This window comes from Gopherus evgoodei, chromosome 6, assembly GCF_007399415.2.
Source record: "Gopherus evgoodei ecotype Sinaloan lineage chromosome 6, rGopEvg1_v1.p, whole genome shotgun sequence".
NCBI classification, from domain to species: Eukaryota; Metazoa; Chordata; order Testudines; family Testudinidae; genus Gopherus; species Gopherus evgoodei.
In genome coordinates, this window is record NC_044327.1 from 41,014,309 (window position 1) to 41,038,787 (window position 24,479).

General features: G+C 42.0%; 1 protein-coding gene across 6 annotated transcripts in view; it reads right to left on the bottom strand.

The window, feature by feature from the left end:
* TJP2 (tight junction protein 2) overlaps positions 1–24,479 on the bottom strand; it is a 95,060-nt gene that overhangs the window by 20,521 nt on the left and 50,060 nt on the right. For all 6 annotated transcript variants that reach the window (XM_030568057.1, XM_030568056.1, XM_030568054.1 and 3 more), the window contains 6 exons: positions 8,444–8,497; positions 5,496–5,620; positions 3,703–3,805; positions 2,205–2,850; positions 401–504; positions 32–185 (listed from right to left, as the gene is read on the bottom strand). In XM_030568057.1, the coding sequence (XP_030423917.1) occupies positions 32–185; positions 401–504; positions 2,205–2,850; positions 3,703–3,805; positions 5,496–5,620; positions 8,444–8,488 (1,177 nt within the window). In that variant the 5' untranslated portion in view covers positions 8,489–8,497. The remainder of the gene's footprint in view (positions 1–31; positions 186–400; positions 505–2,204; positions 2,851–3,702; positions 3,806–5,495; positions 5,621–8,443; positions 8,498–24,479) is intronic.

Genomic DNA, 24,479 nt, shown 5'->3' on the forward strand with positions numbered 1-24,479 from the left:
GACATTACCTTTTGGCCCTAAGACACCTCACCTTCTATTTCTGAGTCACTATCATGCAACGAAGGGATGTTGAGCAGTGTCTGTTTTCTGTCTCTGAGGACTACCAACTGGAGTTTTCCTCGTGATTTCTCAATCAATTTTCGGGCATCAGCTAGCGACATATTCTCTGTCACTGTACCATTAATCTGCACATATAAGGCAGAAGTACTATTATAAACAAACAATTAAGAACACAAATGGCAATAAGAAGTCATATCAAAGCTCAGATCTGCTCATCTCCTTTCCAGTGAGCAGATGTTCTAATTAGGTTTTCAAATAAAACCCCCCAAACACCTCAGCCCAGAAAGCAGCATTGTTAACACATATATGCAGCTTCAGCGTGCCTTTGTTCACAACACACCTTGAGTATTATGTCGCCTTCATACAGATTACCATCTTTAGTTGCCAGGCCAGTACTGGTCATTTCTTTTATGAAAATCTGACTCCCAAGTCGGAGACCATATTCTAGAAAAGGAAGAAAAAAACCCACAGCCTGTAGTTTGGCAGAATGAGTAAGTGTTTACATCTAATAACTACACTGTGTACACATCAGCCACAATGACATGCAACAGAGCACATTATAGTAAAAGGGAATCAGGCCCCTTAAGAAGCAGAGGTAACATGGTGAGACTCAAGGACGGGACATCAGTCCTACACTGCCAGTCTCACATTTCACTTTTTTAATGACAGGTTTTTGTATTTAATAAGTCAGATTCTCTCCTGTGCCATATTCTGCTAGCGCAGAAGGCTGGGGAGGGCAGTGGGGGCATCTAGGGTGGCATTTATGGTTCCTCGACTCTCAAATGGCAGCAGCTCATCATGGCAGCAACTTAGGATAACTTAGCATAGCCCCTAAGAGACTATAGTATTTGAGGAGTGGCGCCATGGTCCCTCCCCTCCCCAGATACACCCCCTATGTTGGGGGATAGGAAGGGAGTTGGCTTTATGCCAGGACAGTCCCATCGCCAGTGGAGTTCTCAGCAGGAGAGCTGTGGCTAGATTCCAGCGCAGCTCCCGCAGCATAGAGAAGCCCAAACCACTGTCTTCTATTTTAAAAAGTAAAATATCTGTTTTGAAAGCAGCCTGTTCTAGAATTGTCAAATTAAGCTATTTTCCCATTTTCAACACCATCACATACAAAACAGGCTGCTACAGCTCTGAATGGTCATGGTGTTTTTGTACCACCTGTTAGCTACATACAAACTTCTTAAGCAAAGTCGTTAAACAGATTTTCTCTACTATCTCTGTATGCATTATCTTCACATATGGGAGCATAATTTTTTTTTGTAAACTCATAATGAAAGTGATCCTGTCATGTGCAAAATTAATTTTTATTTAAAAAAAAGCATAAGCCTCCCCCCCTCCACCAATGCTATTATGATAGATGCAGTGGTGTGTTCCAGATTTAGAAGAACAGGTTTGGAGAGACAATTTACAATATGCCAAGTGCCCCCATGCAATGGATTTCTATAAATCCCAGGAAGACAGGATTTATAAACTGAAATCCTGACATAACCCAATTTAAAGTGTAGTTTTGTTGCAACGACATATGTATTTTTGTGATACTATTAAAATCATCCCCCCCACACACACCCGTGCACCCTCCAATGTTTTGCTAAAAGTTTACTTTTTAATTACTCTAATGATGAATGAACTAGTTCTAGTTTGAACCAGAACCTGAGCCATTAGAGGTGCACGTATCAACCCATTTCACCCAAACTATACTTTTGGAAACCTTGCCTGCCTTCCACTAAAGCAAATAACCTAAACTAAACCAAACACTAAAAGACAGGATGCAGCATGTTCTCTTTAATCTATAAGTGCCAGGTATAAATTTAACTTTGGTGTAAATTTAACCATGTTCAAAAAGTCATGGATTCCAACAGAACTGGAAGGGTAGTGAGCTCACAGGAGGAAAGAACGAGAGTGCACAGTGACCCAGAGAGACTAGAGCAGTGGATTGCACAGGCAAGGAGGAAGTCCCATGTCCAAGGACAAAGAGTAGATGGCACCCATACACAATGGTAAGGCAGTGGAGGAAGAATGTAGGTAAACAGTTGTACGTAGAGTATTAGAGCCACCCACCCACCCAATAGCCAATGGAAAGAACAGCATTTTCCCATCCCTTCACCAGAAGCATTTTCCACCTCCCCCCCCACGGCTACCTTCATTCGGTTTGCTTTTTGTTAGGAGAACACTGATAGGTCTATCCTGGTACTGTTGTCCTGGGTAGCCATGTTGGCGTCGTGGTTCAAGCAAGGGGCTGTGGGAATTCAGTCTGTCTCGACTATGACTCCTTGCTTCCTTGTCGTATCTAGGGTCAGGCTGATGTCTGTAACTGTAATCCCTGGGTGGGCTGTAGTCACCAGCACCACGTTCATAGCCATCATCCCTGTCGATGCTCCTGCCCCTGCTCCGGTCTCGTCTGTGTTCTCGGTCCAAGCTTCTCTCCCTGTCGATGCTCCTGCCTCTGCTCCGGTCTCTTCTGCGTTCTCGGTCCAAACTTCTCTCCCTGTCGATGCTCCTGCCACGACTTCCATCTCGGCTGTAGCTGCGTTCCCTGCTGTGGTCTCTGCTGTAGTTGCGCCCTCTATCTTGATCTCTTCGGTAGCTCCTATCAGGGCTGTTTCCCCAGCTTTGGCTGCGACCTCCATGGCCGCTATGCCAGCTCCGATCACTATAGCCACTTCGAGCACTCCTGCCATCAAACTCTGCTGGGTCATCCAGTATATCGAAAGCTCTATCATCATGGTCAAGAGAAGGGCTTCTCCTTAGAGCGGTGAGCTGCACTTTCCGTGGTCTTTTCACTACCTGTTTGTATTAAACACAAAACAAAAACAAAGAAGAGAACAGCACCTCTCTCAACATCCATTTTAAATCATATTCCAAATGCTGAAAATCTCAAATGCTACGTCATAAAAGCAAGAGCCTCTAAGCAGCTTATTGTTCAAGAAGCTTTGTTTTCAGAACACTGTGAAGTGATATGGTTAAAATTCTATGTTGGTTGTTAGAAACATCCCCTTAGTTTCATCCATCGAAACAGAGCAAGTGTGTTTTGGTTTTTTAAATTGCTTTAAGGGCATAAGTTGATAAACAAAGTAATTTTTTTAAAAAGCTTCTAAAAACTGTGCTGTGCCCAAGCAAACAATATTCTCTAGTTAAGGGAGGTAAGAAACACGTGCTAAGCCTGTTCCGATGTAAGCTCTTTGGAAAGGGACTGTACATTGTGTGTCTTGTACAGGGCACAGCATGTCATCTCCATAGAAAGGCAGAAAGAAAGAAAGGCAGAAAGAAAGAAAGGCAGAAAGAAAGGCAACAACAGAGACATTAACTGTGGTTGGTCATATGGTTAAGACACAGCACTAAGATTCAGGAGATCTGAGCTCATTTTCCTGCTCTGCCACAGACAGGCTCCTTTTGTTACACTGGACACGTCACCTAATCCCTCCCCGCTTGCTTCAGTTCTCCATCTGTAAAACAGGGATAATATTCTCCTCTCCCCACACAGAGTTTGGCTTTTTTATTTAAATTGCAAGTTCTTTAAGACATGGAAGGTTTTACTGTGTGTATGAACTAGTGTATACACCTAGCACGGCAGGTACTGATCTTGGTTGGGGTTATAGGTACAACTATAATGCAAAGAATTAGTAATTGTTAACTTACAATGGCAGCCACTTTCCCACTTTTTCTTAACTGCTGAACTGCAAAAGAATGGGGAACATTTTCCATTGGGGTCCCATTAACCATGACCACCCGGTCATTTTCTCTACAAAAGAAGTACATGATGGATTAGAAGGGACATCTTGTAATTTTCAAATTAAATTCCACTTTTGTTCTAAACGTTCTGTGCATTCACTAACAAAAAACAGAACACAAGCTATTCTTAAACATCCATATTAGTTTATATAAATTGGAATAGCTTAAATAAGGCCACATGCTGAAGCCTTCTTCCAGTTTTAACAATTCATTGATTGTTGGTGGTTTTTGGTTTAAATGTCTCTGTGTGATTGATGTGCTGACTCCATGATCAACAATAACTTACAAGACAAGGTGGGTGAGGTGATATATTTTACTGGACCAACTTCTGTTGGTGAGAGAGAGAAGCTTTTGAGCTACACAGAGCTCTTCTTCAGGTCTGGGGTGGGTACTCAGACTGTCACAGCTAAATATAAGGTGGAACAGATTGTTTAGCATAAGCATATATTCCAAGGGACCATTCAAGGTCAAATGGTCCATTAACACCCCTCCAGTTATAGGGGGGAAAGAAAAGGGGAAGGGGGAAAGACAGAGGTGTGTGTGTGTGAGTGGATTACAGATTGTTGTAATAAGCCATAAAACCAGTGTGTCTATTCAGTTCATGAATACATGGCTACAACACTGTAAACAATAACTTACAAAATCTGTTAAGGGTCAATGGGTGCATTCTTTTAAACCATGACACACATTTTAAGAATTTTACCTCCAGCAGAGGTTTCCACAGCCACATTAGAACTACAGCCTTTATTCCACCTGATGCTATGGCTTGAATTGTTATAGCCACAACATTCCACAAATGTTGTCAAGAACTGTTTGCTTACAGTTCTTGGCAAGGTTATTGTACAGTTCTCCTGCTCACTCTGGAAGAAGATTTTTCTGTTGTAAACCAACCGTGCTAGCCAAAAAAATAAAAATAAAAATAAATCGCACTCTGGACATTAACCCCTAGCTAATCTAGGTGAATATGAGCAACTAGATAAATTTTAGAGGGAAAAAAGATTAATCCCCAGGGGGATGTGAACAACCTTTTTTCTGTAAAATTTCTCATCACCACAACTCCACAAGTAAGTCGCCCGAGCATAGATAATGCCATTGGCATTTTAACTTCTGTGTTGTCTGACCCTGGTCACAGTAGTTCTAGATGACACAGTCGCTAAAACAGAGGCAGTCACTGTTGGCTGGTCTACATTTAGCATCCCCACATTGCTACGGCTGGTGGAGCTACACAAGCAGCATAAATAATGGAAAGTTCCAGGAAAACAGATCTAGTGCAGACAATGCCTAAATGAAGACATCATGCAAACATATTAAATGTGGAGGCAAATTGCTTAAGATATTATTGTGTTAAGGGCCAACATTATAATGTTGAAAGCTTTGAAAGCTGTCAACAAGGACACTGTGTATGTGAAGAAGGCTGCCATGAGAAGTAATGCCCTGTTAAAGTTTTTTTTCTTAAAAACACAAAGACGACATGCTTATGTATAGAACAATACAATATACCACCATTAAAGTAGATTAACTTGTTTATGAGATAAAGAAAAAAAGAGGTATGATTTCATTTAAAATATGGACAGCTGACACACAAAAATCTACAGAAACAAACAGCCTGGATCAAATCACTGGGGCAGGCTCTCAAATCAAACCTGCACCTTTATCTGCAAAACATTCCAGTCATGGAGGATATATGGAAGCACACTTACTGGAGTAATCCATCTGCTGGGCCACCTGGGAGGACATCTGAGATAACTATGGACGTTTCGCCGTTTTCAAAATGAGGGTTGTCTCTGCCACCGGAAACTGCAATCCCAAACCCTCTTTTTGAATCCTAAAAAAAACCAAACCCACACATACATAAAACAGAACTGAACACGATTACATTTCAACATGGAGTCAGAAATTATGATTAAGCCAACAGACTGTCATCCCAGCAACACTCACTTCAGATAGAAAAATGCAGTTCAGATGAAGCGTTGCATGAACTAGAATGAAAAAACAATCCACAAAGTAACCAATTTGAAGTTTCCATTGTGAAAGTCAAAAACCAAGCAGGCATGTCATCCTGTGACCAATAAAAATGATAAGAGGACTTGCTGTTTCCTGTGCGATCTCTTGTTTTTTCCCACCAATGCTAACAATTCACACTGAATTAACTGCCGAGTAGAGAGCTGCAGTTGATTAGAATGCTCCAGACCCTGGAGCAGTTTTTCTAGCAATTAACAACTGAACATGCAACGCTAGCTAAATTCTAATTACTACTTCATGAAAGACCATGCAAAATTGTTGCTGATAAAATAAAGCTACAAGCGTGTATTAAGTGTTTGGTGTCACCATCCACCCCCCCCAAGCAGTGGATTAATAGATAATGAGGTATCTATGCCAAACCTGCCTCTGAAGAAATGGTAGGCTGTCATAACATGAGGCTTTTGGAATGCTTGAATGTAAACCAGAAAAGCATATACTGGGGCAATGAAAAAGGAAGCAAGACTTGTATCTAAACCAGAACACCAGTAAATCCTGAATGCAGAGAAGTACAACAAAGTGGTGCAGTATATATGGTCTCACACACACACACACACACACACACACGTGCGTGTACACACACACACACTCTATACTCAGTGTGTGTGCGTGTGTACACATATTGATCATTTAGAACAGCTGGAAAGCCAGTAGCATCTGCTATATTTAAAGGAACAATTTAAGTCACATTTCTGTCTGGTTTATTTAAAAAAAACAAAACCTAAACGTTACTTGTTCCATCAAAAGTTCACTATAACTGAAACATTAAAGAAAAGATTTTTTTCCTCTCTAGTTTTTCAGTTTAATTTATGTATTTCACAGCCCTTTCTGTGCTAGCCATATCCCACCGACAGCAGTGGCAAAACTCAGTTCTCTCAATAGGAGCAGGGGAAGGCCAATAAATAGTTTTATGAAGTTGATTGCACTCACTGAGCCTTGGCTGACACTGGCCAGGTTCAGGAGGCCTCAAGCTAAAAACAGCACAGAATTAAGACTTGATCCACTGACAGAGCTAATGGCGCTTGTTATCTCAACAAGCTCTAGACCATTTGGGCAGCAGCCTTAGATGGTATAAACTGACACAACTTGGCCCAATGGGAACAATGTTAACTAAAGCATGTTGTGTGTTACAGTATTTTCTATTCCTGTTTTTCCAGTTAAATGTGTACTTTGGTGTGGATATAACAAAGTGAAAATGTACCATCAAAGGCACATAGGATGGGCAGTGCAGCCAAGTAAACATTACTATCCAATCCCCAACTATTGCATTTCTTGACTGAATTTAACCATTGTATTTAAGTGTGGGTTTTTGAAGTGGTTTTGCATTTGTAATAATTAGCACAAAATTATTAGACTCTTGCTTTATTCAGGGTACAGGAGGGATGATGCTCTGTGAATGAATTAGGAGTTGTGTTGTGAAGGAGGCTGTTGTCTGTAGGACCTCTGCCTCATTTGAGCAGAGCAGGCACTAAATTGTAGGGTAAGTAAGCTGCAACCCTTAGCTGATCCCTGGCCATCCAAATGGCCTGTGGGGGCCAGAATCAGGCAGGACAGAGAGAGAACATCATCGGAACTGCTCTATTCTGCTCTGGGGCCTGGAACATCCAGGCAATGCAGAAGTGTGTAGAACCATCCTTGCAATCCCCAAAATGTACAGAAATAAAATTTGTTTTCAAAAGCTAAAATATCTGACATTGCCTTTAATACAGGAAAAATGAGAGTTGTACATGTTGTACTAGCCCCTTATGTAATAGCAGCATATGCATTTGATAATTATGATTAAGACTAAGATTTAGTTATTGGTATTTTTAGTAAAGGTCATAGGCAATAAACAAAAATTCACAGTCATGACCTGTCCGTGACTTTTACTATAAATACCCATGACTAAATCTTTGCTCCTAGGCCCCACTGCTCCAGAGCTGAGGGCTGACTGCCTCTGGTGGCCTGCTGCTCTGAGGCCCTGGGGACTGCTCTCCTGGCGGCCTCTGGGGCCGCCGCCCCAGTCACCCCCGGGGCCACTGCTGTTTGGGCAATCCCCAGGGCTGTCCCTGGAACTGATGCTCTGGCAATCCCCAGGGTTGCTGCTCCGGCGGCCCCCAGGACTGCTGATGCTTGAGCACTTCCCAGGGTCAGCTGCATCAGCCATGCAGCTGCAGAAGTCATGGAAAGTCACGGAAAGTCATAGAATCCGTGGTCACGGAAAGTCATAGAATCCGTGACTTCCACAACCTCCATGACAGAATCGCAGCATTAATCATGATTACAATATTTTTTACATCAGATTCTACCCTTCAGTATAATGGTATACATTTCCATTGATTTCTCAAAGTATTTGCAATGCAGCTCCACATCTGAGATTATGAAGTACTCCTGGTAACCGTATCTGCTAACAGAGTTATCCTGTTTTTGTATTATGTTAGTCAATTACACATTTATCTATTTGGCTGGTACATACTGCATTTAGACTATCACTGCTCAAAAATGAACAGTAATAAAGATGGAATTTTAATGGAGTCTTTTAACCAAGTTTCAGCTCCAAATAGGTTAATAAAAATTGCAGTAGCAAATGTTTAAAATAAAAGCAGCAATAGAGCATTTGAAAACTAAAAATATAAACACAAGCTCTCACCTTTTGTAAGGTCACAGTGTACTGTTCCCATATCAGCTCTTCCATGCCTGGGGCCTGTTACACAAAAACCAAAAAGCAATTAACCAACAAGCAACATATACAAATAACTACCCCAAAATAAAGTCTGGAAGATCCCATTTCAGAAACTTTTGAAACAACTATTTTAAGTATTCGATGGAGTCGGCTACAGAACACATTTGTTTTTATGTCAAATGACAATGAGACTAACCAAAATAAATTGCAGAGGGAATGTATATTAGAATTTAGCAGGTTATATATATATAGATTCATAGATTGTAGGGCTAGAAGGGACCTCGAGAGGTCACTAAGGGCTTGTCTACATCAGAAAGTTGCAGCGCTGGTGAGGGAGTTACAGCGCTGCAACTTTGAAGGTGTACACATCTGCAGGGCACCACCAGCGCTGCAACTCCCTGTTTGCAGCGCTGGCCGTACTCCCGTTTTGTCTCGGGTGTAGAGGATCCAGCGCTGGTGATCCAGCGCTGTTAATCCAATGTAGACACTTACCAGCGCTTTTCTTGACCTCCGTGGAAGGAGGAAGCCTCTGGTAATCAAGCTGGTCTCCTTTCCCGGTTTGCTCTCTCGTTCCCGGAACCCCGAGCAAGCAGGTCTCCTTCCCTGCGGTTTGCTGGGTGGCTCTGGGAACGCGAGAGCAAACCGCGGCGAAGCTGGTCTCCTTTCCCGGTTTGCTCTCTCGTTCCCGGAACCCCGAGCAAGCAGGTCTCCTTCCCTGCGGTTTGCTGGGTGGCTCCGGGAACGCGAGAGCAAACCGCGGCGAAGCTGGTCTTTCCCGGTTTGCTCTCGCGTTCCCGGAACCCCCCTTGAAGCCGCCCAACAGCGCTGCAGTATGGCCACATCTAACACCACTTGCAGCGCTGGTTGCTGTAAGTGTGGCCACTCTGCAGCGCTGGCCCTATACAGCTGTACTAATACAGCTGTAACAACCAGCGCTGCAAAATTTTAGATGTAGACATGGCCTGAGTCCAGTCCACTGCCCCCACGGCAGGACCAATACTGTCTAGACCATCCTGGATAGACATTTATCTAACCTATTCTTAAATATCTGCAGAAAAGGAGATTCTGCAACCTCTCTAGGTAGTTTATTCCAGTGTTTAACCACCTTGACAGTTAGGAACTTTTTCCTGATGTCCAACCTAAACCTCCTTTGCTGCAATTTAAGCCCACTGCTTCTTGTTCTATCCTTAGAGGTGAAGATGAACAAGTTTTCTCCCTCCTCCTGATGACACCCTTTTAGATACCTGAAAACTGCTATCATGTCCCCTCTCAGTCTTCTCTTTTCCAAACGGAACAAACTCAATTCTTTCAGCCTTCCTCCATAGGTTATGTTCTCTAGACCTTTAATCATTCTTGTTGTGTTTCTCTGGACCCTCTCCAATTTCTCCACATCTTTCTTGAAATGCGGTGCCCAGAATTGGACACAATATTACAGTTGAGGCCTAACCAGCGCAGAGTAGAGTGGAAGAATGATTTCTCATGTTTTGCTCACAACACACCTGTTAATGCTTCCTAGAATCATGTTTGCTTTTTTCTGCAACAGCAGGTCCACTATAACTGTTAGATCCCTTTCTGCCATACTCCTTCCTAGACAGTCTCTTCCAATTCTGTATGTGTGAAATTGATTGTTTCTTCCTAAGTGGAGCACTTAGGATTTGTCTTTACTAAACTTCATCCTGTTTACCTCAGACCATTTCTCCAATTTGTCCAGATAATTTTGAGTTATGACCCTATCCTCCAAAGCAGTTGCAATCCCTCCCAGTTTGGCATCATCTGCAAACTTAATAAGTGTACTCTCTATGCCAATATCTAAGTCGTTGATGAAGATATTGAACAGAGCTGGTCCCAAAACAGACTGCTGCAGAACCCCACTTGTTATACCTTTCCAGCAAGATTGGGAACCATTAATAACTACACTCTGAGTATGGTTATCCAGCCAGTTATGCACCCACCTTATATTGTATTTGCCTAGTTTATTGATAAGAATATCATGGGAGACCGTATCAAATGCCTTACTAAAGTCTAGGTATACCACATCCACCGCTTCTCCCTTATCCACAAGACTCGTTATCCTATCAAAGAAAGCTATCCGATTGGTTTGACATGATTTGTTCTTTACAAATCCATGCTGGCTGTTCCCTATCACCTTACCACCTTCCAAGTGTTTGCAGATGATTTCCTTAATTACTTGCTCTGTTATCTTCCCTGGCACAGAAGTGAAACTAAGTGGTCTGTAGTTTCCTGGGTTGTTTTTATTTCCCTTTTTATAGATAGGCACCATATTTGCCCTTTTCCAGTCTTCTGGAATCTCTCCTGTTTCCCATGTGCACCCACGTATGTATGTACATACACACTGGTAACACCCTGTGCAGTGAACATTCCCTGGGCCAATACAAAATAAATCATAACATATTGCCATTAACTGTCTGGATTCTGAAAATGGACAAAATACTGCAAATTCAAGACCAAGGGCAATTTAGAATACATTCCTAATCAATAACTGGAAATCTGACCTTTGAATTCTACATCATAGTTAATAAGATTCCAGTGCTAAAAAGGAGTATTTACAAGTGGAAACCCCCTCCCTGAGACCCTAATTTAGCAGCAATACATTTTAGGAAGGAAAAAAAAAGCATCCAAACCTAAGAAAATAAGAAAAACTCAGCACTGATGTTAGGGAGCCAGGGTAACAGATTTGGCTGGATTACATCTCCCACAATGCACGACGGTCTCCCTTCTTGCTGAGACGCTGTGGTTCAGAGAAATCACATGGCTGCTGCGCAAAGAGGAGATGTAACCTCTGGCCCACAGAGAAAAATGGGAGCATGAGGTACCCAAACTACCAATCCCATGGGGCACCGAAGTTGCATTTCTGAATGGAAATTTTCTGTTTATGAACAAAAAAGATGTTCATTTCAGTTTTTCAACTGAAAGTAGACATGTTTCATGGAAAGCAAAAATACCACTACACAAAAACCCAGTTTTCCATAGAAAAATGGTTTAAATAGAACTTTGACCACCTTTAACAACTAACCAAGAAAGGGGTAGAAGTGAAGGAAGGAAGTACGTAACCATAGTGTTTTTAGAAATACAGTTAACTACAATCAGTCCACCTCTATTAGACTATCCCCATCTTAACTATTTTGAAGTGCATCCAATGTTTCCAGTACAGTTGTTTTATTGCAGCAGCAGACCATTAAGCACACAGTTGTTTCTGTTCTCTTGGATGGTCAAAGACCCCATGAAGTGTCACAGGAAAAGAAAAGAATTCACACAGCCGATTCTGGGTATACCTGAAGGGGACAAGGAGGTCATGTTTTGCTATGGGGTCACTGGATGAAAAAAGCTTATAGTCCCTGCTCCAAGCATTATTTAAGGAACACCCAAAATATTCTCCACTCTTATCAAACAGTTTATAACACAGAAATACAGCTTAGCATACACCAATACAAGCATATTTATGTTAATAATGCACCAATACTGCCTCTCTAAAAATGGATAGATAATCTAAGTTTTCTAATTCAGAAATCAGCAGATCCTACAAATCAAGATCTAGAACTATAACTAGCAAAAATACACTATAAAAGTCAAAGCAGAGATTTTATGGAGGAGAGGAGCTAGTGTTAAAACCTATAGAAATATTTTTAAACATCTGTCTTCTCCTCTAGCCTAGTGACAGAGAGATAGTGACAGAGACAGACAGAGAAAGAGTTACGGAGTTAAAATCATTACTATTAAAGCATTCTTGCCTGGGGTTGAGTAGATTAACCTACTTGCTGAAACACATGGTCAGTGAAATCATCATCTGTCAAATAATGGTGCTTCCAGCTATTCCCGTGTCACCAGCTGGCCAGTATAACTAGACAGTTAAATTGCTGCTGCTAGTTGCTACTTTGTTGTCTCTGTCTACCTTATTCCAACATGTGGGAGAATCCTGTACAGAAAAAAACCCTTGGGAACTGATGCGTCTTCTGTTCTGCTTTTCCAGTTTGTTTGTTTTTAAACTATATGCAGTACTGGCTTGGGGGCAGGGGATCTCAGCTGTCATTTCCATCTAGCAGTTTCCCTTGAAAAGAGCCTTAAAAATGTGAGTAGATATCAAGTGATCTCTAAATTTGGAAGGACAAGCAGCTGGGCTCAATTTCTGCAGCAACAGGCTGTGGGCCGGCAGTGGTAAAATCTAAAGGACTCCTCCCACCGAACAGCCAAAACATTTTTAGTGTAAAATGAGTCAGTCAGTTAAATTTGGTGTATATTTCAAATAGTCTTACTGTCCCTCCCCTTAAGATTCTGAGGCCGGCCCTGGGCATATTAAGGTGTCCGGTGATGGAAAGGAAAGGAATAGATTGGCCAAGGTCAGAAGAAGAAAGCTGACCTAGGGAGAAGGCTCCATGTTCCAGAACACAAGCCATGTGTTAGAACACAAGGACGTTGAACGTACCCTGAGCTGAGCCCAAAGAATGCTCTAGAGCGATGAGGAAACGGAGGCAGGGAAATGCATGTAGGGTTTATGATTTTTTTTTTTTAAACAGATCTGTACATGTCTCATGATTAAATAAAGAGCAATTCTATGGTAGATTTCTGGGCAAAGTGTCTGTGTGTATATATGCACCATGTGGCCCCTTGAAAATGTAAACTTTGGGAAGAGTTCTGGGAGAAGGTGTGTAAAGATACAGCAGTATTCAGAGGGGCTAGCACTGGCTCCGGGGTCTGGGCTGGAGACCACATGGTCACAGCTGTCAGGACAGGGTGCTAGACAGGATCTGCACCTTGAGACTGTGCCTGGACTTCGTTCAGACTCTGGAGGCTGAACACCCAGCAGCGAGGTCTCTTCACAGCTATCTGGTAGACTGCCAGCAGTGGAGCCTGAGCAGATCAGTGTACGTGGACGAGGACAGTTATGCTTAGAAATGTGTTAGCTGGTCGTGAAAAAAAATTAGGGAAAGACAAATCTATTACCAAGATAGGAGAACTTGACATATTGATAGTTCCTGACATACTGATAAAATTACACAAGCTATACAATGCACCGTATTGAATGGTCACCTTGGTAGTCTATCAGACCCTGAAAACATCTGCACTGCCCTAAATCTCCAACTAATAATCTCTTGAACATTATAAAATGTACTGCTGCTTGCCAGGGCTGAGATGCTAACCAATACTGACAGATTAATGGAAAGAAGGAGAATGAGAGGGACAGAAAGACTACGAATGTTAGAAATCACCAGCTGAGGAGCTCTGATTGTATCAGAACTAGGATTTAACCCTCTATCACAGGAACAAAATTCCTGCTTTGTTAGAAATCATTATCCTAAGGCAGAAGATGGGTCTCTACTCTAAATGCACCAAGAGAAAAGCACCTTTTATCCTTGAGACTTTTTCATGTCATTGGCTAGCGGGAAAGAAATGCAAAGGGAAACTATGGTATTTGTTTCTTTTAAAAAAATCTCACAGGAACACAATGGTTCCTGCATTACTCACACACACAGAAAGAACTGCTGACAAGAGGCACAAGCAAAAGAAATGAAACCTATTTATTTATCAAATTACTAAAAGTTTGGCGACTTTACTCAAGTTTTCCTTCAACTAGAACTGTGGTGTTTTCTATATAAATGAAACTTACTGTAATTAGCCAGTATGAGTTCAGTAGTGACTTCAGCCAATACAATACTTCTAATTAAAATATCACTATTAGGATTTGTTTAAATATTCGTGGTGCTCAGATACCAAGGTGACAGATGCCTTAATAGCTGGAATAGATGGATCAGTAGCCCCTTGATTACAAAACTATTCTGGGGTGGAAATTTTGAATGACAGTTTGATAGAATAAAAATTACACTGTGTACAGAACACACAACCCTCGCGGATAATTATCACATATTTATACAATTTCTTATTACTGAGTTACCACACACTTAAAACAAACAAACAAAAAAACCCACAATACCTGGCGTGAAAGTGTAGGGAGGGCTGATAAGATATAATGTAAAAACAACTCACGTGCCCTTTTAAAATCCTCAGCTTTTTCACTGCACATGCCCACATTCTCTGTAGAGCTTGAGCTGTCTTCATTGTTGCAGGGTATATAATCTGTTAGGGGACTTTGTGCATCCCAGTCTTTTCATCAGTTTCCACCACTCAACAATGTTATGTAATTCTAATACAATAGTGGCCTACATACTCAACAAATCCTGCTGTCATTTCACACAGTAACACATCAAACCACAAAGAAGAAAAATCTAATACCTAAACAAACTCCACTTATGAGACACAAAAAACAATCTTAATTAAAGACAAATTTTAAATGTCTTAACACAGATTAATATGCAGGAAGTTTTTTAAATTCTAAATAGTTAATACTTATGATATTTTTTCCTATAAGTATACCTGAAACTTTAAGACAAGATGTGCATTTGTGGTTATTTAAAAAGTCAGACTATGCTAGTAGTATTTTCTATTAATAACCTGTGACTAGAATAAATCTTAAAGCTGAACCCTCGGCCCCAATCCTTCAAATTCTTATGGACATGACTAACTTTATACAAATGAGTAATCCCACTGAACTCAAGTATGTAAAATTATTCATATGCATAAATACTTGCAAGATTAGGGCCTTATTTAGCTCCAGCAAACAAGAAGTGAGTAAAATACTGAAGAGGAACATCATGCCAATCTCTCAGTGACTGCAAATACTGTTTAGTTTTTTCCTGAATACTAAATCAATTAAAACAGGACAAAAAGTTAGCCATACACCCTAAAGAGATCACTATACTGTAAAATAAACTATCAGTCCATTATCAGTGAAAGCTATAAACTTTTGCAGATTTATACCTACAATCTTTCCTCCTAGGCTTTATATGAGAAAGCTTCACAGAGAGTTAACAAATGTCAAAAAGAGAAACAGGCATTTGTGGCAAGTTTAGCACATTCACACACACACACAAAAAGCTTGTAGATTTCATCTTTCAGTGTTGGAACACATCTGTAAACTGTTGAAGATTCATGCAACATTGGAAAACATCAGGCCATTTTTCCACAGGACAGGTTTAATGCAGAGCCCTGCTTTGCAAGCTTGCCTGTATAATTGCCTATATTTCTCTGCACTCACCAGGAGGTCTAGAATGGAAACAACATTGAGCTTCCAAGACAACTGCCAACAACGCATTCTACTACATCAAGGACTGTTCCTTCAGCACCAACAAGGAGAAAGTTGTTTTGTAGGAACCTGGGACTAACAAGCTGAGCCTTGTGTTCCAAAGGAGTGTGGGGTTACTCAAAAATAACTTCATACTTTAAACAAAAAAGTTAGTCCACAAAATAGTTTTGAAATTTCATAGTTTTTCCTCCACCAAAACAACTAGTGGCATAGCAAATATAAAGCTGGCCTGATTTTTAAGAAATGCTGTTCACCCATAATGTGCGGCAAAATGGGGACTCCAACCTGCAGGTGCTGTGCTCTCTGGCCTGACTTGCCAAACCTCTTAATATTAAGCATGCAAGGAATCCCATTGCAGCCATGTGCTTTGCTAGATCAGGGACAGAGTGCTCAGTAGCTGGTAGTATTGAGACCTAAGGGTTGTACATGCTCAGCAAGTCTGGAAAGAAAAAAGAAAACCAGGCCAAAAGCAAGTAAAATAAACGTATTCCGCCGCACCCCCAGACATTATATTAAAAAAAAAAAAATCACCAACAAAAATGGTCAGTTGCAAGAAATCCAAAGAGAGGGCACAGCTCTGGGATGGGTAAAAAGACTGACATCACTAATAAAGAATGATCAGAGACCCAAATTCAGAGCATAGATAGACCCACTGAAGTAGAAAAATGGGTTAAATAAAAGTAAAACGGGAAGTACAAATGATCTGGCAGGGCTTGTGGGAACAGAATTTAAAACAAATAAATAAAAAAACATCCAGAAGAACTTTTACCTGTAAATACTGTTTCTGTATCTCTGATATCTTCTTCTTGCTTATTTTATTTAAGCAACAGGCAGCAGGAACAATTACATGGAAGCAGAGACAGGTAGCCCTGTCTTGGCTCTCCTCTTTGCCCCAGATTGAGTGGCCATAGCATTCCAAACACAAAGTAAATACTAAATAGGAAAAATGTAACAAAAAATGAAATAGGTTGACAGTGCTTAGCCGTGAGAAGTTAAAAACTTGCAGGAGGACCCAGGATCCATCCAACAATAGTAGCACCAGACCTACAAGCCACACCTGCTTGGACCAGGGGGAGCAATTACAGTACAGGGGTCCTTGTTTGCTTGGATCTTGCCAAACCTTTTGTACAGCAGAGTAACTGAGGGAAAGAGAGAAGACAGACTGATTCTGCCAGAGCAAAAAAGCTTCAATACAAAATGCCTGACTTTTCATGCTTCTGCTGCAAAACAGAGGGATGCTCTTCCCACATATATCAGGAAATAGGCACCCAAAGTCATATGTTGAGTAGGACTGAGCAGACTTTTGGACTTGTTCGCCTCCAGAATGAGATATTTTAATATATTCACAATTGGAACTCCCCAAGCCACTGGTAAGAAGGCGCCCTGAAGCAAACAACTTTCCTAGTGATGTATCAACAGCTCCCCACCACCTGTTCTCAGGTGGGCTGTGAAGACAGTCTTCATCTTGCCAGAGAGACCTGGGACCAAGGCAAAGGTGAAAGAAGGAGTCCATTACTGCAGGCGAGAATTCCCCAGGCAAAATTACCACAGTTAGGTAGTAGATGGCACATGGAGATAAGAATCTTGGTGATCCACACTTCACGCGGATTCTAGTTTGGAGCTCTTTTTGGAGACAAACTGATTTACCCATTTCAGGATGTGAAGGTTGCTCCCTGATTCCTTGCGGACTTCTAAATAAACAAATTAGATGCTTGTGAACCTCTTCTCCGAGTGGAATGGAATGAGGATGTGAATGTTTTGCAAGTGATGCACAGTGAGCAGGACTATGTCTCTTTTCACCAGGACTTGGGGCAGCAAGGAGAGGAAAATATAAAGGAGAGGCGGAAGTTCTTGATCTAGAGGGTCTCAGAAAATAAAAGAGAGAAGCCTGCTGCTGGAGACAGTTTCTTTCCATTGACTGAGACAAACTAAAAGCTTTGTCCTTGTTGCCACCCTCTGTTGAGGGGAAAGAGAGTCAGAATTCTTGGTGAGGCTGGTATTTGTTGGTCCTACCTCTTCCCCTGTAGCCAGAGAAGTGAACGGACTGGTTTACTGGATACCTGTATCTATACCTGCCAGGTCTATATGAGGAGAGAGGATACCTGACACCCCTGTTAGGCCTGTTGGAGGCATGGGAGGAGTTAGAGGCCTGAGGTTTTTCTTGATCTCCTGGCATAACTGTACTCTTTGAAAGATCCTTTAAGGCCTGGTCTAAGGTTTCCCCGAAGAGATGACTCCCATCATAAGGCAGGCCAACAAGTTTGAGTTTGGCTGAAAGTTCCCCACCTGTTAAGGGACGGAGCCAGAGGGCTCTTCTAGCCACGGTGAGAGTTGCTGTGTTATGGGCAGCCAGGTGGAGGGAATCCTGGGCTGCATCATGAAGATAGCGGGATGCCAGATCACAAAGGGTGCACACCTTGCGAGATGACCTAGAAAAAGGCCTCTTAGAGTAGGCCAATAATTTCCTTAGCCATTCCACCAGTGACCTGGCTGCATACAGGGAGTAAATGGAGACACAAAGCTGGATGGTAGCAAATTCATAGGCACTCTTAAGAGCCTCATCTACCTTACGTTCTAAAGGGTCCATGAGAACAGTTTCTTCCTCATCATGATGTGAAGATTTGGTGAAGAGAGATGCTATTCTAGAATCAACTCTTGGTGCAGAGGCCCACAGGTTACCTTTCCCAGCTGGAAGTTTGTAAAGCTTAGCCAGATGAGTAGGTAATATAAACTGAGCATCTGGAGCCTTCCAGATGTTTTCAATTAAGGCACTGATGGATGGATGAAGGGGAATGGTATCATCTGGCTTCTCCTCCACAAGATGGGGCAATTTCCTTGAGCCACTTTGTGAGGTATAATGTTTTAGTCTGAGTTGCTTCATAAAATATTTGCACAGATAGGGTAGATCCTCAATCAGGAATCTTCGAGATGAGTCTGTTTCACCAGATGTTTCCTCAGGCTCAGAGGACACCACTTCTCCTTCCTCAATGAAGTCAGAGGAGACTTGGGTAACTTTGGTAGAGGATCTCCTCTTTACTTCTATCAGGGATTTGCTGGATGAATGTGGTTCATATGACCCTTCCTCAGGCTCAGAGGACATCACTTCCCCTTCCTCAAAGGAGTCACTTATGAAAGGAATCAGAGACATTGCCTGCACTGAATTCCCTTTGGCTGATAATCTTTTATACTCTCTGAAATCCATCTTCGCTTCCTTTGGAGCTCTAGGAGCTGAAGTAAAAGGAACTGCTTTTGTGCAGGGTGGAGCTGTGAAAGCTCTATGTAAAGTCACTGGTCTGCTAATCTTGACAGGGAGTGCTTGGAAAGCAGAAGGAGCCCTTGCCTTCACAAATGCCTTAGTGATAAGAAAGGCACGGTCTGGCAAAAACGTGGGAGGCAAGGTCACATCTTCCACAGATAATCTTGGAGCAGAGGGAGGAATAGGAGCAGAATTTTCTACCTCCCATGCAGACCTGTGTACTGCTGAAATAACTCCTTCAAAAGAGCAGCTGACCAGCATTGAGAAGTAGAGTCCCAGATTGCTGAATGGCTCAGAGTTTCCTGGACAATGGAGACGAACTGGACTCATAAAAGTAGCTTGCGAAGAATGATCACAATGGGAACACTTCTTGCCTTTCTTCTCTTGCTGGTCCACTCTGGTTAACATCACAGATGTTGAGAAGCAGCAGCACAAGAAGTAGCATGCAACTGCTTCCCAGTGAAGCAGAAAAAACTGGGAAGACGACAAGGCAGGACTGCAAGTAATGACGGCACAGTGCTATATGCAACATGATTGGTGCTGCTACCTGCCACTCAAGCAAAGCAAGGAACTACCTTTCTCTCCACATGGATGTATTACAAGGGTACACAAGCTTGCAGTGTAAAGTCTAATCAAATAATAAATATTAGTTGTTATTATACAAGTATTAATAGACACCCACTCTATGGCACTCATTTAGTAATTGAATGCCAGTCCTTGAGAAACAAGACATGCTTTTCACATGGAAAGTAATTTGGTGCACAGAGTTTTGTTCACGTGCACAATCTTTCTAAAGATTTGGCCCATATAGCACCATTGAAAAGCACTTTATAAAGAAAAGTATTATAAATCCCATTTTACCATGGAGACACTGAGGCATAGGGGGGTAGAGTGATTTAGCCATGATGGACTTGTCTTCACAGGGAGACAAACAAGGTGTGTCCTTAACTCTTTGAATTAGCTTGCTCAAGTTAACTAACACAAGGTAAAAACCTTAGTGCCTCCAAGGTAAGGTAATCTATAGTTTTCACACAAGTTAGCAGGTCAAGGTAAAATTCTAGGCTCCCCCATAGTCTAACTCAACTTGCTAACATGGGTGAAAACTAAAAACTGCGTTGACTTCACTACGATTTTACCTTGTGTTAGTTAACTTGACATAAAGAGCTAAGGACACACATTTTTGCTTAGTGAAAAGACACCCGATTTCATTGGCAGACCTAGGAACAGAACACAGGCCTCTTTATTCCCAATCCAGTGCTCTAGCCACTGAACCATGCTGCCTCCCAGCTTTCTTCCCTCCCTTCTAGCAGCAAATGTCATCATGTTTTGCAAAGAAAGGCTGTATCTACAACAGGAAAATTAGGAAGAAAGATGAACTCAGGATGGAAACTGAAGTTAGAGCCACAAAATTTGGCTGTTGTTTCTACCCCTTGCTGCAGAATTGTACCACAGAATCCAGGGACTGAGAGGCAGAATTTAGGACCAAACTACTACAGACCCTGGCTGTACTACAGGGCACTGGCTGTAGTGGACATGGGTATGGTTATCACGCTACTGAGAGCAGAGTTAGATGATACTGAAATAAAAACATCCAAGTCTTGTTTCCACTACAACTCCACTGTTGCAAACATTGGTGGAGAATTAAGAAATCCAACTTTCCTTGTATGGACAAGGATCAAAGGGTAAAGCATTTCCTATTGAATTATAATCAAGTTTAGGCCTTTAGTGCCTAAACTTGATTGCCTTTAGGAGGTTTTGCAAAAGTTTTCTAGAGTTGCTAAAACTATTTTATGATTTAAAAAAAAAAATCTAATCCTGTTCAGAGCAGAGTTCGTTAATATGATCTTTAACACACTGGCAAAGCTAGCTAGCTAGCTACCTGCCTATACTTTCACATCCAGAGTTGTTAAGACGATAACATGAGGGGAAGCAGGAGCTCAGCATGCGGCATCCCCTCGGCAGCAGCTGGGGCTCCCCTGTTAAGCAGGCCCATCAAACCCTCACTCTGACCAGCCCTACCCCCCTACACCTGGACCTCCCCGATGAGCCCCCAACACCTGATCCCCATTCCACTGATCTCCAACCAGCTGCACCTGGACCCCAACCGCATCAAGCCCCACTCCCCCAGCACCTGGACCCTCCCACTACACCCCCCACACCCAGACTCCCCCCTGAGCCCCAACCACCTTCACGTGGATCCCCTGGAGAGTCCCATTGACCCTGCACATGGAACCCCCCCAACGAGCCTCGGTGCATCCAGATCTCCCACTGAGCCGCCTGCACCCAGACTGCTCCACACAGAAACCTCTCACCCCACACCTGGATCCCCTCACATTGAGCCCCTCCACACTTGGATCCTGCTGGGCTGAGCCTGCCCACCCTCACCTAATGCACCTGGTGCAGAGGGGCAGGGCCCCAGGGTGTTTCTGGGGCAGGCTCAGCCCTTGCGCTGTGTCAGGGTCCAGTGCAGCCTCATTGCTAAGTCTCCGTACCAGGGGAGGTGGGGGCTTCAGGATGATCTCCACCTCAATGGAGCCAGTGGCCTGTGTTCCCCACTGCCATGCTGGAGCCACATTTATGTATTGAAAAATAAAATTTGCAGAATTTTAAAATAATGTGCGCATCATTTTTTGGTTCAGAATTCCTTCAGGAATATCCCTGGCATGGTTTTATCTTTTTTTTTTTTTTACTGCCACTCAAGACACCTTAAATAAAGCACATTAGTGACCAGGCATATAATTATCTGGGGAGTGATCAAATTAGGGCAATTTTGAAAAACATAAGTAAAAAAAAGGATATTATGAAAATGTTGCTGATCTTGGCTTGACTTGTATTAAAAAAAAAATTTTCAGTAAGAAGATACTCCCATTCAAAACATTTCAGTCTGCCCCACTTTCTTCTAAAAATGTGAAGGCCGAGAGACTCTAAAAGAGTGATATGGAGCAATCAGCATGAGACATCAAAAGAGTTCTCATTTTCGAAGCCTGGAGGCTGAAAAGCAGATCCATGTAAAAATGTCTCAAGTTTGGTACCCAAAAATCACTAAGAGCCATTGAAAAACTCAGAAAAAATTCTTTGCAGAATTCTCGTTCCACCGTTTCTTATATTACTTAACAATTACCCTCTCTACCCATCCCCTTTTACCTTTCCATTCTCCACCCGCTCACCCTGCCTAGATTAACCTTCCAAAGATGTTTACTTAAACTTTTCCATCTCTGGGGATGTGTATTACTGAAGGGAAAAATAAAATTAAGTCTATAATATTAGATGGAAGAGAAAACTCATTTCCTTCCCTTGTTCCTCACACTATATGTTAAAATGAAGTGAAGAATTTAACAACAGGAGTTGAAATTTTCTCTCACATGGAAACCTAAATGCATTGACAGAAGTGTACTCAGACTCTAAGGTGTCACAAGTACTCCTGTTCTTTTTTCAGAGACCAAAGGAACCATAGAGTTAAATGCTAAAACCCAAAAATAGAATAAGAAACCCCAAATCCCTCCAATGGTCCATTAGCTATCTAGACATCACTTCTGTATACTGTGGGCCTGATCCTCAGCAGGTATAAATCAGCACAGCTTCTTGTCCTGATCCAAGGCATGTACATTATACACTCAATATTCCACTAGATGGTGCAATGATGCAGCTACACAAGTCAGGACACTGACTCTCTCATATGCAGAGTTATGTTGGAAACTAGGTGTGTGTGTGTGTGTGTGTTGTGTGTGTGTGTGTGTGTGTGTAAAAAACATTGACGATGACAACAAAGCAGATTTGGCGTAGAATAATGCACACTTTGGTTGGATTTTTCTGCATATTATTTTTGGCCAGAAAACCTCAATATGATGCTAGTGCAATGATAACTTTCCTTAATTATCTCTGCAACAGAGTGGACTCGAAATGTAGCTGAGTGAATAGCGTATTATAAAATTATTCAAGCTATAGTCCAGAAAAAGAGGCCAATTTATGAACTTTTTTTCTTATTTCTCTACCTAATATTCCTCCAGATTGATAAAAGAGCACCCAGAATAGATAATAAAATACTAGAGAGTGACTACAATTAATCTGAATAGATCAAATAAATAGAAAGTCATCTTTTCTGGACTAATCTGCAGATTTTGCCACATTTTGGGGCCAAAAATAAAGTGGCTATAATTTAATGGTGAAGTTTTCACAGGCTTCTAAGAATTTAGGAGCATTAGTTCCACTGATAGACAAATGGGACTTGTGCTTCTAACTCATTTTGGTACTTTTGAAAATCCCACTCTATATTTCATCCAGCAAACTCTCAAGTCCCATATTTATCTCTCCTCTGTCATACTATGTATGGCTGCAGTCCAGACGCTAAGCCATACATATGTAAGTCGTGTAAGGTACAGCTACACTGCAAAAAAGACCCATGGCAGGGAGTCTCAGATCCTGGGTCAACAGATTCGGCCTTGCGCTATGGGACTAAAAATAGCAGTGTAGATGTTCAGGCTTGGGCTGGAGCACAGGCTCCAAGATAGGGATACCAACTTTCTAATCCTGTTGGTGTCACTAAGCATAAACCTAAGTAACTCGGGAGGGTGGAAGGCCACAAGGGTATGGAGCCTTCCTGGTTTTAGGCCTCAGCAGACAAGAGTCCCTCCATGTCTGAACTTTAATCGAGCTAAAAGGCCAGGTGTAACAGCCGTTATCAGTTGCAACAGTTCTAACTGGTCTAAAGCAGAAATAATGAGGCCTGTGCACCTTTAGCAGAAGGACAAGATAATTTGCAGAAGGAAAACTTACTAATGAGCTGCCGCTGCCAAGATTACTTAATGCACCTGCGCTTACGTAATTGCTACAGGGGGAGGAAGGAGGGGGGAAGAAAGAAGAAAGAGAAAAAAAACTTATAAAAAGGGAAAAGCCACTTGTGTAGGGGTGCTGGATCTGAGGCATGTCAAGTCTCCCAGCACCGCTTTGAGATCTCATATAAAGTTTGCTTGCTTCTCCACCCTGGTGTGTGTTCATTGGCACTAAGCACTCCAGGCACAAACCACTGTTGCTTGCCTCGGGCACCCTCTATGCCTGCAACAATCCCACAAAACCAAACACTCTTGCCTCGCCCATTCTCCAAGGCCCTGCCCCCATTCACTCCATCCCTGTCATAAACAGATAGCTAAGGGTTAATGTTCTTTTACCTGTAAAGGGTTAACAAAGGGAACCAAACACCTGACCAGAGGACCAATCAGAAAACAAGATTTTTCAAATGTCAAGGGAGGGAAGTTGTTGGGTGGGTGTTCTTTGTCTTGGTTCAGTGGCCCTCTCGGCTCTGAGAGGGATCTCTCTATCTCCAGGCTTTCTAATCTTCTGTTTCCAAGTTGTAAGTACAAGGATAGTAAGACAACAGGTTTATATTGTTTTGTTGTATTTACATGTGTGTAGTTGCTGGAATGTTTTAAATTGTATTCTTTTTGGATAAGGCTGTTTATTCATTTTTTTCTTTTAAGCAATTGACCCTGTATATTGTCACCTTGATACAGAGACCATTTTTATGTCTTTTTCTTTCTTTTTATATAAAGGTTTCTTTTTAAGACCTGAGTTTTTTTCCACTGGTTAAGGCTAAG